The sequence below is a fragment of the Phoenix dactylifera genome, chromosome 11, assembly GCF_009389715.1.
Source record: "Phoenix dactylifera cultivar Barhee BC4 chromosome 11, palm_55x_up_171113_PBpolish2nd_filt_p, whole genome shotgun sequence".
NCBI classification, from domain to species: domain Eukaryota; kingdom Viridiplantae; phylum Streptophyta; class Magnoliopsida; order Arecales; family Arecaceae; genus Phoenix; species Phoenix dactylifera.
The window spans coordinates 20,183,954-20,198,752 of record NC_052402.1 but is presented as its reverse complement, the minus strand read 5'-3'; the positions used below and the strand labels follow the sequence as shown (position 1 = coordinate 20,198,752).

Genomic DNA, 14,799 nt, shown 5'->3' with positions numbered 1-14,799 from the left:
GCTACTTATATGTATTGGAAGGCAAACAAGGTGGCAGATTTGGTCGCCTCCTTCATTCCTCACTACTCAGGAGAGGTTCTTTGGACATATTTTGTGGCCGCCCCTCCACCCTTATGCCATCTCTTTTTTCTCTACTGTGCTAGTTGTACTCATGCTAGAGCAGTATGAGCAGCCGTTGTACCAAAAAAAAAAAAGAAAAGTTTTAAACCACTAGTATATGATAAAGTTTATGGATTTTTTAAAAAATTGAACCTGCAAGATAAGGCAAGATGTCTCAAAGCCAATCTTGTGTGTATATTATATAATGCTTTAACCGTATCCAGGGATAGACTACTACAGAAATCATCCAAAACCTTGCTAGCAATGCTGAATTAATACAGACTCAGATGCAACGATAGACACAGAAATTGCCAAGATATCATGTACCATCTTAGATAATATTAAATATTTTGATTCATTGAATCTCCAATAGTCTAAAATGTCAAAATTTTGATTTCCTAATAAATGAACCTGCTCAAAAAAAGAACATTGCAAGTCATTTTTATTAGTAATATTGATTTATGTTTTAATGCAAACATCCAAATTAGAGATCATAAAATATCTTCTCTTCCAAGTAAATCTCTATTTTATGACTTGGATGGTTGGGCAACTTCTTCTTCTTGGATAAATTCTTCATAGTCTTGCAAAAAAAAGAATCTCATCTCCTCTACCATGAGATGTAGACACCATCTCCTCCACTCGAACATGAGAGACATTTGCACCGTATAATATTGTATAATGATCATAAAGATTTTCAAGAACATCATACACTTTCTTGATCTCACATGAAACATAGTCAACATTACCATAGATTTTCTGAAACAATACCTAATAAGCTTCATCTTATGTCTTGGATTAAGAACAACCCCTACGGTAAGAATGTGAGAGCATTCCTTCCAATATTTGTCAAATTTTTCTTGCATCTTTAAGACCATCATTGTCACAACTATATTTGAACTCCTAGATTCTTGAATTAATAGCATCTGAATTCTCCAAATTTTATAGAAATACAAATTTGTAGTTGGACATTTTGTTTGTGAAAAAAATCAGTTATATGATGAAAAACCTTTAAGAAGTTACAAATAATAGTGCTTTTAGACCAATCTTCCTCAATTGGCGCATCTTCAAAATTAGGATCTCGTGCCTCAAGTTGCATAAACATATCTTTGAATTGTATAGCATCATCTATTATGAGATACATAAAATTCCAACGAGTATGTACATCTATGCATATCCTTTTCTTACCATTCATATTTAATTGTTTCACAATTTCCATAAAATTTCTAATCTTGCTTGAGATTATTTTACATATTTAACAGCCTCGTGAATCCTATGAATAGCACCCTCCACTATCTTCAACCCATCCTTTACAATCAAATTAAGAATATGTGCACAACAACGCACATAAAAGAACTTACCATCCAAAAGTAGATCTCTTCTAAATTGTCTTTGAAGTTCCATGGCCATAATTGTATTTTCTGACAAATTATCAAGGATGATTGAACCCAATTTTTTCTCGATATTCCAAGATAAACTGCAGCTAGTTATACAATTACTAGCGACTAAACCTGTATATGGTGAAGGAACCATCTTAAAATTGATAAGATGGTTTTTAAGTTTCTAATCATTAGCAATGTAATATGCAGTGAGACACATGCATTCCAATATCTAATTTTGATATCCATATATCAGATGTTAAGCTAATTCTTCCACAGTTTGCCTTAAACAAATCATCAAGTCTTCTTTTTTTTTTTTCATATGCTATAAAGCAATCAGATGCCAATATTGTCCTTGAAACAACATAAAATTTAGGTCTAAGATTTCTAACAAATTTCTAAAAATCTAAGCGCTCAACTGTTGTATATGGAAACTCATATAGAATTGCCATTCTTATAAGATCCTCGCAGCTTCGCTCTTGATCAAAAGAATAGGGAATCAACTCATTCAATGCAACACCATCTTTTGAAGTCACAATATCTATTAACTATTTCTGACTCCTATCAAAAATTTTTTTAGACTTACGATGTTTTGTATGTTTGTGAAAATGACTTGTTCCATTTTTAGGATCGGCTGAAAAAAATAAAATGGCAGTAATTATATTTAGCCTTGTCCTTTTGGTTTTTTACCTCACTATAATGCTTCCATATCTTCGACCTCTTTTTTTCGCTTGCTTTGGAGCTATCTATATTAGAGGTCTCCATAGCTTGAGAACTACTACAACGAACTATACTTGAAACTCAGCCGTGTTTTCATTAAAACTCATTATGGACATTAACCTATTTTCCACATAATTCAATAAAAATGTATAAGCATGAAATGCAACTAAATGATTGAGAGCTTGTTTCATATTTGTATTGCAAGAAGTTACTGAAGTATAATCATCATTATGGGATGTAGCAAACTATCATGCGTTGTGCTTATGCTGGTGAATTGCTAGCACTATATGTTTTGCATGTCATGTTGTGTTGACTATTGGCACATGATAGTGCAAAGGGATATGCTTTTGGTCCAATTCAGAAATGGGAGAAACTACTGATCATATAAGAAACCAAAACAGTTCATCATGTAAGACAATCCATATAAGAAGTAAAAAATCAAAAGAATACGGATAACCTTACCAAAAATTTTAGCTTTGCTCCCAAAAACCACCAAGAAAACTCAAGCCAAACTCCTCTAACCCTAACCCACTTCTCCAAATTCCCCAAACACAACCAGACAAAAAAATTTAAAATAAAATGTCGATGAAAAATTCCACCAAAATACCTCAAGCAAAACAACCGGCCAACCCTGATTCTGTGGTTCACCAAAAAACAACCAAAACATTCAAAAAATAACCTAAATTCCGACTCCCAACCCGAATCTTCCTCCGATCAAAACTCCACAAATCAAATCAAACAAAAGAAATCACCAAGCATCACCATCAAACTCTCCCCTCACCATTCCCCCCCTCCGCCTCCCCACTCCAAAACAAAACCAGAAAGCAGCTCAAAGCCTCAAAACCTCTATAAATGAAAAAATGGGGAAGCCGAAACGCAGTGGGAGGGCACGTACATTCAATTCTTGGAACCCTAATTCGTCGTCGATCCAACGATTCACGCACTGATAGAAATCGAGAAAACAAAGAAGAAAGTAAGAAAGATGAGAGATTTACCGAAGTCACCTCGAGATATGATAGGGAAATAGAGCCGATCGCTTCTCTCTCTCTCTGCTTCTCCCCCAACTCTCCTTAAATATGTAGTTCTAGGGTTTCGAAGGAGGCGGATACCTTGAGAGTCAGAATGAAGCACGCCAAAGTCATCGAAAGACGAAGTCACAGGATGCCGAAGTCACTCGGCGCTAAAGAGATGCAGAATCTATGGTTTTGCACGACCAAAGGGTATTGAGATCGACTATGATATGCGATGGGAAAGAAGAATTGGCGAATCTACTATGACTAGGGTCTGTCGTCTGGGAGAGACAACGATGGCTGATGGGAATTTGCTGATCTAGGATGGCCGGACGGGTTGGGACTCGAGATGGCTGAAGAGAAGAGGGGAAGAGATGAAGCTTAGTGGAAAATCAAAATGACGAGGAATTGAGTAATCACAAAATTGGTAAACGAAATGGTAGAAAGTAGAGATCAGAGAGAAGACTTAAGAGTCATAGAGCTTTGGGTCGGGCCTTAAGCATTAGCTGGGCGCTAAGGCTTACACTCATGCGGCCCACAGGCGCAAATGGTTTAGCAGGTTCGGGTCGAGTCGAGACGTAGAGTTGGAAACCCAAAATTACTTAAATTTCAAGTGGATTAGGTTGGATTGAGCCAAAATTCAGAAAACTCATATCCAACCCCAAAAATAAAACCGGTTCAATTTTACAATCTAACCCAGCCCCATCGGTCCTTTAAAATAGGTTAGATCGGATTTAATCGTGACGTGTTGGGTTGGGTCACGGATCAACCCGACCCATTTGTACCTCTAGTGACAATCGGATTCAGGTCATATCGCATGAAAGAATAATTGATCTTCTTCCACGACATTGATCATTCAATTATGCTCTCCACATATCTCAAAGTGTTCCGAACTTTTTTATGCATCCATCTTTGCGGATCTCGAAGTGGATATTGCATAATCCAACCCGACAGTGATTCGAGGAAGGGAAGGTGAATCCTTCTTCCTCGCGAAAGATACACATCTGTCCGTGGCAAAGCTGGAAAACATCCTGTCCTTTTTTGTGTGCACGCGTGCGCGCGTGTTTGGAACAAGAAGTCCAGTTCTGGTTATCAAGGTACGCATACACTAAACTGACAGACTCCTGCAGCGCATCTCTCTCTCTCTCTCAATCACGTACGTTTAATGACTACATATATCTTGGTCCCTTTACGCTGCAAAATATTCATCTATTGTAAGTTTCCAGAGACCCTCCTTAAGTTGAACAGAGACAGGTAGCAAGCTCCAGGACCTTAAGAATGGCATGCATGTAAGTGGCCATCTAATCCTTTCCTAATTCGTCAAGGCATAATCTCTCAACCACATACTTCTTTTAATGATTATTTCGGTTGATTCAACACATTCACCAATTATAAATTTGTAGATATATATACCCCTCAGGATGATGACAGGCAATTAGAAAGCTTTAGGTCCTTGAAATATACTAGGGACCATGCAATTCAATCCCTTGCTAACCTCTTAAAGGTAAAATTAGGCAACACAAACCACTGATATAGAGACTCAAACTATGAAGTTTCAAGATACAACTCTTCATGCTAATATTCTTCCAAGAAGAGAGAGTTGAAGCCATAACGATTTGCTTACACAAATTCCTCATCTAGGTTGGAATGATCTTATTGTTATTAGTATCCACAACCTTGGATGGCTCCAGCGCATGGCACTCCCGGCACGCCGAGACGATGCACCCAAACAAACCTCTTTGCTGCTTCCCTGCTTCCTTCCTGTTTCTTGCCTCCCCTCGCCCACCCACCGCTCGATACCTTCCCGAGCCACTCCTAATAGAGCTTGTCGTGCCCAAGCTTGCCCCAGGCAACTGCCACCCGCCATCCACCCCCGAACTTAGCTGAAACGACACTCGCTTTGGCTCCGCCGCCGGCACCCTCTCGCCGCTCTTCCTCAAACACCTCCGCGCACTGCCGCCACTACTGCCAGAACTACTACTAGCGCTGCTGCTCCTACTAGTAGCATTTGATGTTGGTGAGCTCCTGCTAGTTTTGGTGGGTTTGTTCATAGGGTACGAGTGCGGCATGAGGTGGCCGTCGGAGAATAAGACGTCGGCTGGGGACGGGGACGATGGACCGGAGCTACGGAATTCGAAGTTGGGATCGGTTGAAAGGCGTGGTTCGGTGGGAGAGTTTTGAAGCTGGCCACTGGCCATGCATGAGAACGATACCTCGGCGTCGCTAAAGATGTCCAAGGGAGCTCTCTCCATGGTGGTGCAAGAATATTACTAGGTGTTTTGAGGTTATATACATCTACATCAAGGGAACACGGACGTTGTCTCTTGTGGGGTCTATATATGAAGAAGGTGGGAGAGTGATAAGAACAAGATTTGGTGGAAGGACACGGAGTCTTCGGGTCTTTGGAGATGGGGATAGGTTGATTGGGTTGTTTGTTCTTTGGTGAGGAGTTGGGGATTATTATGAAGCAGGGGTGATGAAGCAAACGAAGCTCCTACTTATTTTCTTATACGCAACAGATCCGAGTGGGGTGTCTTCGTGGCCTTTTCTTTACATTAAAGCAGATGGAGTTTTGGAGTACCATCACCGGATGCTGTACGTCAGGAATGATTCCACGGCCGTCCAACTATTAAAACTATAAGAAAAAAAAATGTACTGCTTTTAGTTTTGGTGGTCATTATCTTTTGTAATCATTCGTAGATAGACTAGCTGATCTGTTAAGTTCTCATATTATATATTAGTGTCGTCTGAAAATAGCAACAAACTGGCCCTCAGTTTCCTACTTTGTTATTGTTATCCTGGACTGGCCGGCTTTATCTTTTTCCTTTCAGCTCTTTTCACCATGCTTGATGCTAATCAAGTCCTTAACAACGAAAGATTCTGAACCATTTGAGCCTTTATATCATTCATCACAGCTGCTTAATTTCTGTGTTTAGAACTTGGCCGACAACGACATTATCAAAGCAAGCACAGCATATTAAACAAGTTCTCTCCTACTTTCATACAGAATAACATGCATACTAGAATTCTAGTAAATTTTAGTAGTACTGTCTCTAGCTACTCAGAGAACAAATCCAGGAGCACTTAAAAGAGTACCTAGTGTAGGCGCACAACAATACAGGAGATGTCGTCCTTGCTTTTCCTTGGAAGTGCCTCCTCAATTAGCTCCATTGCTGCCCTCTGAGCATCCTTGATGTCCTTGATCGTGTCCACTGCCTCTTGGTTGGACATCACCTGAACAGAGAGAACACCAAGGATCACTACCTTGGAGATTGGTTCTTGTAAACTCTAGGCACATCATAAGAATGTTTCCTGCAAAAGATGCTATGCCTGGGCATTTAATATATAGATAAACCATCAACAATGTGGTATATCATGGCATCATCTTCTTAGCTAGTCACATTGCATTTCCTCACTTAGCCACATGTGGCTTCAGGTTCGATTTTTAGATGGTGCATCTCCAATTATATGTTCTTGTCTACCTTGTGTTGTGGATGACTAGTTTTCATGTGGCCCTTTATACAGCCACTTAATAGTATTGGACAACATCAGGAGGGCGCCTATTGCCCTCTACAAGCCCATTTGATAGTGTCGAACAATGTCTGAAGGGACCCCATCATCCATATTCTGTTGGAAAACTAATGGTGGAGTGCCACGAAAAGATTTCTTGGGCCATATGAGGAACCCAAAGGTTGCTATCCAAATGGAACTGTTGGGCAATTAACAATAGCTGCATCTTACCTTCCACAAACCATCACTAGCCAAAATAATGAACTCGGCATCTTCATCTATATCCTCTATTACAACATCAGGATCCGAGCTGATATGTTCCTTTAAGGTCCTGTCCCCAAATGACCTTGACATCGCCAGTTGCCCGTCGACTCGTGGCACATTTCCTACTCAAAGATGAGAACAAAAAAAAAGTGTGGTAATTGGTAAAAAAGAATGTACTCAAAGATGAGAAAGAAGTGTAGTAATTGATAGAAAGAAAGAAAACATAATTGTTGAAAATAGTATATGAATCTGATCTGAACGTAATATTGAGCAAATTTCAAGGCAAGATTATTTATGCATAAATCTGAACGTAATATTGAGCAACAATATGGTACCTATCTCATTAGTGACAAATCCACCTTTGCTTTCTATTACATGCCGCTCCTTTAGTGGTTCATGGTCCACTGATAATTGTCTGGCAACGCCTTCCTCGCATATGACCGCACGAGAATCGCCGATATTTGCAACCACCAGCTTCTCACCATTGATCAGTATCACTGTGACTGCAGTAGAACCTCCCCTTCTCCTTACATCATTTGCTTTCCTCTTCAAAATCTTACGATCGGTTCGATGATATGTCCTTCTTATTGCACTCATTGTGTCAGTCCAAAAGTCTGGCTGTTCACAAAAAGATCAACAACATAGATCTCTTACAAAGTATGAAGTATCCAATTGTCCTTTTATTTTCTTCCTTTGAATAGTTCAATAAACCTTGGGAACAAGAGAGCGAAAAGGAGGAAACTAAATTTACTTCGTGAAGGATATTGTCGAACAAATGGTTACGGAGGTAACTTGCAACATCTTGACCTGAATGGCCATCAAATATGGCAAACAGGCCAACTTCGTAGCCATCCACCTGCTTGAATTCAGCAGCATGGTAGTCTTCCATGGCATGACCTTGCTTTCCCTCGACCAAGTGGAAGCCATATGTGACCTTTCTAATAGATGATTTGCTCTTGCCTTTTCCAGTGTCGCATACTGATGAATCATGCAGAGTTGCCACCAAACAGAGACATCAAAGGTTAGAATATGGAGGCTTTTTGTGCCAAAGCTGTTCAGAAGTAAATGATGGGACACTTGCAGAGCACTAGTGAACTAAGTATACGTTCCACATTAATAATAGCCAGCCTGGGCTCATAATTAGTAGCCTCATGGTGATAAATTAACGTTGAGAGAAGATTTAGGAAAGCTTTCAAAACTTTCAAAAAGAATTCAAAGTTAAATTAATAATAGCAGAAATCTTCGATATCTCCAGTAGAGATGGGCACTGGGCCGGGCCGCCCACGGCCCGGCACGGCACGGCACGAAGCGGGCACGGCCCGCCAGCTACAGTGCCGGGCCGTGCCTGGCACGGCCCCTTTGAGAGGGCCGTGCTGGGCTAGAGGGTCCTGGCCAGCGGGCCTGGGCCGGCACAGCCCAGTCTAGGCCCGCGGGCCAAGCACGGCATGGCCCGCGGGCCAGCACGGCACGGCCCATAAGGGCCAGCACGGCACGGCCCATAAGGGCCTGGGCCGGGCTGGCACGCGGGCCTGGCACGGTCCGGGCCTGGGCCCGGCTCGGCCCGATAAAAATTAATGCTTCATAAATTTTTTTAATAAATTAATAAATATTGAACACTAAGAATTTATGATTTATGAATATAAAGCCACCTTAATGGTGGGGGGTTTGGCATAGACCCCTACCAGTTTATTAATTTAAATCAAAATGGTACATGAAGGGAGGTTTGGACCTTGGTCTGACCTCTAGAATACAATAAGAAACTAAGAAAGGGCCGAGGTTTGGACCTTGGTCTGACCTCCAGAATACAATAAAAATGTACAATTATAAAAAAATAAGAAATCCTACTAATCATCAGTGATTCAGTGAATCAGTATTCACTCTTCAGTCTTCAGTAGTGTTTGTATCATTATCATCAGAGGATGTTGTATTATGTCCACCTTTATCTTGAAGTCTTGCCTCAGCATCCAGCCAATCCTTGAAGCAGAGAAGCATCTCCACCGTTTCGCCCATCATCCTACTTCTCTTTTCGTCAAGAACACGCCGACCTGCACTAAAAGCGGATTCCGATGCTACCGTGGACATCGGCACAGCTAAAATATCGCGTGCAATTGCAGACATAACAGGATATTGATTTCTAACACTCTTCCACCAAGATAATACATCTAGATTCTCTATTTGATTTTCATCATATGCAGAATGAAGATCATTTCGTAAATAAAATTCTAGTTCACTACTTAAAGATGAAGAAGATGAAGAGGAACTTGAAGCATGTGTGTGTCTTCTCTGTGCAATGAATGAAAAAATAGATGACGAACGAGAACTACTAGAAGGAGAAATAGAGGTTTGTATGTGTTCTAGATCCACGAATTTTTTCATCATATATAGCATAAATATCATAAAGAAGTTTTTTTACCTCATCTTTAGCAGATTCAGCATCTTGATTCATATTTTCAGAGTATGCATCAAGTAAAATTAGCACGCCATTTAATTTAACTCTAGGATCAAATACAGCAGCTAAGTTATGCATAGGACATATCCTGTCCCAATACTCATTCCATTTAGATTCCATTAGGTCAATAATAGGCATTAAAACATCATCATATCTATGTTCTGCAAATTTTTGACTAATTATATATGCTTGTTGTAAAAATGAACATGAAGTAGGGTAATAAATACCAGAAAGAACATTGGTAGCATTATAAAAACTAAGCAAAAAATCTTCCAAAATTTTTCCTTTATTCCAATCAGTTTCAGTCAATGTAAATCCTAATCCACGATCATTAATATATGCACTTAATAAATTTTTATATGGGTATGCATCATGTATCATGCTATATGTGGAGTTCCAACGAGTAATTACATCAAGTTTAAATTTTTTAAAACGTTTACCATGATTTATGCATAATTCCTTAAATTCTTGAAGTCTTGATCTAGAAGCATGAATAAAAGAAACTGCATTTCTAATTTTTGAAATCACATCTTGAATCATGCCCATGCCAGCTTGAACAGAAAGATTTAAGATATGACATGCACATCTAATATGCAGTAAATTTCCATCTAATATGGGATGCAATGAGTCTTTTAATAATACAACAGCAGAATTATTATTAGATGCATTATCAAAAGTAATAGACATAATTTTATCATTAATATTATATGAACATGCAGTTTGATAAATTATATTTGAAATTTGTTGCCCAGAATGTGGAAAATCAAAAGCACGAAAAGCAAGAATACGTTTATTTAATTGCCAATCATTATCAATATAATGAGCAGTAATGGCAATAAAACAATTACTACCTACAGATGCTGACCAAATATCAGAAGTTAATGAAATTTTTACATTTAAAGTAGAAAGTGTTTCAATTAAATTTTGTTTCATTGCTAAAAAATTGGTCATAGCTACTCTTCTAAATGTACGCCTACTAGTTCTTTTGTAAGCAGGTTGTAGGTTTAATTGAACATATTCTTCAAAATTAAAAGATTCACATAAACTAAAAGGTAATTCATCCTTAACTATCCATTTTACAAGTGCTTTTCTTTGATTTTCATGATTATATGCAAAATTACCTACTAGTAATCCCCCTTGTATATTAAGGGTACTTTGAGTTTGAGCATGAGAATCATGCATCCTATGACTCTCTTGATGTCTTTTTAAATGCCCTGTTCCCCCACTACTACTACAACTATAAAGTTTGGCACATTTTTTACATTTAGCTTTCCAGACTCCCTCAACCATAACTCTATCAAATTCATTCCATAAGTACTAGTCCTCTTACGAGAAGAGGTTTGACCTTCACTCGGTTCACCAGTTCTAGAGGAACTAGGAACAGGGGGTTGGGGATTAGTTTCTTCTCCCTCAGAAACAGGAATGCCAAACTGACTTTCCTCAAAAGATGACATATCTATGATTAATTCAAAAAATAAAAACTAACCGCAAGGAGGAATTGAGTAGAGGGTCGGAGGGCAGAGGCAGAGTCGAGATTCCGAGCTTCCTCTTGTGCTCTCAACAGAAGCGACCTTCTCTTCTCAACAGGAACCTCCTCTTGTGTAGCACTTGAACAAACTAAAAATTAAATTGCTAGAAGAGCACTTTAGAAGAGAGAAATAATAGCAGTAGAGAAGGAGAGAATGAGAGGTTTGGTGTGGTGAGAATGAGGGAGGAATGGGCTATTTATAGAAGCCAAAAAAAATTTTTTTCCCAAAATACCCCTCAATTCAGCCGTTATTGGACTGTTGGGAGGGGTAAAAGGGTCATTTTCACGAAAATAGCCGTTGGAAACGGCTATTTTCCTCCCCCCTCTCCAGACGGGCCGTGCCTGGCACGGCCCGTCTGGAGCCGTTACGGGCCGTGCCAGGCACGGCCCGTTTGGAGACGTTGCGGGCCGTGCCTGGCACGGCCAGTTTGCGCCCGTTACGGGCCGTGCCTGGCACGGCCCGTGGCGTGCCGTGCCCGGCCCGGCCCACCAATAGAGGGGCCTGGGGCCGGGCCGGGCTGGCCTTCCGTGCTGGATGGGCCGTGCCAGGCACGGCCCGTTTAGTCTTTGGGCCCGGGGGGCCTGGGCCGGGCCGGCCCGGCACGGCCCGTTGCCCACCTCTAATCTCCAGAGAGCAGCAATGAGAAAGACTATATAGGTCTTTCTCAGAAATAATAAAAATAATAATAAGCTTGAGATGACCGAGATACTTCGTCTCAATTTGTTACTAAAGAGAATGGAGACTACCAAGAGTTTCTATCAGAAAGCATTTTTATTTCTTTTGGTACATCAGAAAAAGAGTTACATCATTCTACTGTAAATATATCCATGGAAATCAGAAAACAAGATATTCAAAAATCAAAATAGTAGATCAGCCGTAAAATTTCATAAAATAATTTCTGTATAATTAACTACATGAGATGCCATCTAATTTAATATATTGTTAGCTGTCCGGAGATACTTCAGAAAAAAAGCAAATTACGTGCCATCCTCCAACAAAGAAGCTTTCATAATCACGATGGAGATCGGTTGAGTACGCCATACGGAGTATTCTCAGATGCTGACAGCGGTTTTTGTCACCCTCCGAGGTCAAACATAGTGATTTTCTTTTTCTTTTCTTACAATTTGTCCAACTAAGTTATAGTAGAAGTGCATGCCATGAGCCAAAATTTTATCAAATCGTACTTGGTCGAAAGTTGTGTATTTTACGGATCACCATACCAGCCATAAGACAGCAAAAACATTCACAAAGAAGCTATGGAAAACTAGAACAATTAGAGTAATTAACAGTGGAGAAATGACCTGCCTCCATGATTCTTTGGTTGAGTCTTTGCAGTGTTCCAGATAGCGAGATATGGTTATTTTGGCTACAGTACCTGATAGTTTCTGGCGATAGATGGGGGAGATGGGCTAAAAGCTCGGCACCGTCCCCACCCACCCCTTCAATTATGGATGCCCGAGGTCTTCGACACGTACCCAACTTTACGTAGCGTGTCACAATGTTTTGGCTACACCTGCTGTCTACTGTTTGGTGACACTGTCTCGTCCTTAACTTGGATTGTGAAAGGTCGGCTATATATCCAACCTGAAGCCTGGCCTAGAAAAGCTGAGGCTCAGGCCAAACCAAGACACAAGCCATTCTGGTCCGAGGTTATGAAACCCGGACCTAAATAAAAGAAAATTAGGCATCTTTGTGTGTATGAAGGAGAGTAAGAGATATTAGTCATGACTTGATCAACATTAGATGTAGTGAAAATTAACAGAAGGAAATAGATTGTTTTATCTGAATGGTAGTAGAAACTAATAGATGGAAATATATTGTTTTACCTCATTATGTTGTGGTTGCTATTATTCATGTCGACATTGCTTTGTTACTAGCACGGGTCACAAAGGATACACAAGAAGAGCAAATTTCATGATATTATAATATCAAAATTAGAACTTTTGAGGATCCATTTTACATGATAAATGGGATCCACTTGGAGTTCTCTTGCTTGTCTCTTATGCAAAGAGAGAAGGAAAAGCTAAGAGAAGATGGTTGCATGCAACATAAAAGTTACGGCCGCAAAAATACTCTCAAAAAGGTGTATAGCTGTTGAATTACCAAAAAAGTTTGATTTATAATACAGTAGAGTTTTTTTTTCAAAAAAAAAAAAAAAAAAGGAACTAGAATGGCTGAAAGCCTGGTTGAAATTAGGTAAGATGAGATTCGAACCCAGATCACTGATATTAACACCCAATGACTTTAGATTATAGCAAAGCTTATATTCTGATTATTATTGTTAACTACTACCATTGCTATTGTCTTTGATCAATAGTATTTAAAGTATGACTATTGTTATTTAATGAGCTTGACTTTTTTTTTTTCAAGTGCCTTCAAGTGACATCCCAAAAACAAAAAGAAAATAAAGAAAAGAGAAGTGCCTTCAAGTGATTGGATGCTTGGTTCTCAACTTATGTTTTAGCTTGAAGATGTTCGAGGATCTTCTTTTACGATAGGGCTCTAGAGTTGATCAGGGTATATTTTTAAGTTGCTTGTTGAATTTTCTTAGGGAAAATTCTATTCTCAAGATAAGATGGTTTCTTTCATTGGTTACCGGAATAAGACAGGTGGCAGTCACACCAGAATAAAGTGTCAGTGGATGTTTGAGATAACATCTAAAGAGGTAACACCTACACCGTATGAGATTTGATAATTATGACTCATATCATTGTTTGATTCGAATTCTCCAACATTGAAAAAAATCAATCAACCATGCAATTGCTGTGAATGAAAAATCACACCCTATAAGTTATCCATGACAAAGATATTATTGTCCTTTTAAAGATCTTCAAGTGCACGCGTGCCAAGTTCCTAACTGATGTTTCAGCTTTAAGATTCTCTAGGATCTAATTTTATGAGATATGTTGTGGTAGTTCAAGATTCTTTTTTTATATATATTTTACTTGCGAGGCAAATTGTGACGAAATCATCCAAAAAAAAGAAATCAAGAGGTGAGGTAAAAACTTAACTCTTTAGATTTGTTAGTTCTTCCATCAATTATTAGAATAAGACAGGCAGAAGTTAGCAAAATTCCAAAATAGTGGGCAATGATCGAGACAACTAAAGATACAACTCCTGCAACTTTACTAGATTTGATCGCTCAAATCCTTCGAAGATTGAAGATAAACCAACCAAGCAGTTGCTCACTGATGGACGAAAACTCATTCTCTAGAGATAAAAGGATGATGATTAAGATGTGGTGATGCCCTTTTTCAAATCAATGGAGAATAAATTCTAGCCATGTCATGTTATGGTTAGGGATGCCTAGGAACAAATGTTACAAGAATATCACAACAAGCTTCCTTGGCGGGCACAAAAAGAGCCAGTGCATGGCACCTAACCCATGGTTTGTGGATAAAACCAACTTGGTTGAATGGTTGGTGCCCATCCTCTGCTATTGAGAACTATTCCTTTGATGCTTGCTTGAGGCAGACCTAAACCTAACACTAGATTACGTGTCTCCAGGACTTGAGGCTGGCTTTCTTTGGCTCCCTCCCTTTCTTGGGGGGAGCAGCTCGACGACATCAAAGCGGCCGCGCGTGTCTCGTGCTGTGGCCCGGCGCGCGACGTGCTGCGCTGTGAGGGCTCCCAGGCTGTCCTGTCCCCAGGGCTGTTGCGTTTGGAATCTCCTTTTGTGTGGAAGGCGTGCACGTGTCCTGCATGTCTCCATTTTAAAGTCTTCTCACTTCCCTCCTCGGCCATAGTCCAGGGCTTGCAGAGAGAGTTGAACCCTAAAAAGGAAAAAAAAGATAATAAATAACTCTTTTATTTCTTTTAAATTTCAGAAAAAAATGAAAATG

The 14,799-nt window shown here is 39.7% G+C and overlaps 2 protein-coding genes and 1 long non-coding RNA gene across 3 annotated transcripts in view; all 3 read right to left on the bottom strand.

The window, feature by feature from the left end:
• LOC120112428 overlaps window positions 1-3,708 on the bottom strand; it is a 28,261-nt gene extending 24,553 nt beyond the window's left edge. Inside the window, exon 1 of the long non-coding RNA XR_005514057.1 lies at window positions 3,191-3,708. This is a non-coding gene — a long non-coding RNA (uncharacterized LOC120112428). The remainder of the gene's footprint in view (window positions 1-3,190) is intronic.
• Window positions 3,709-4,842: 1,134 nt separating this feature from the next.
• LOC120112561 lies at window positions 4,843-5,457 on the bottom strand. The gene has a single exon (XM_039132140.1). The coding sequence runs from the start codon at window positions 5,455-5,457 to the stop codon at window positions 4,843-4,845; it is 615 nt and encodes a 204-aa protein (XP_038988068.1).
• An 812-nt stretch (window positions 5,458-6,269) lies between these two features.
• On the bottom strand, window positions 6,270-7,970 carry LOC120112559 (probable protein phosphatase 2C 58; the record flags this gene model as incomplete). The annotated part of the gene is made up of 4 exons (XM_039132139.1): window positions 6,270-6,439; window positions 6,947-7,101; window positions 7,315-7,597; window positions 7,731-7,970. Coding segments are annotated over 4 exons (816 nt in total), but the record flags the coding sequence as incomplete, so codon positions are not given.
• Between the last annotated feature and the right edge of the window lie 6,829 nt (window positions 7,971-14,799).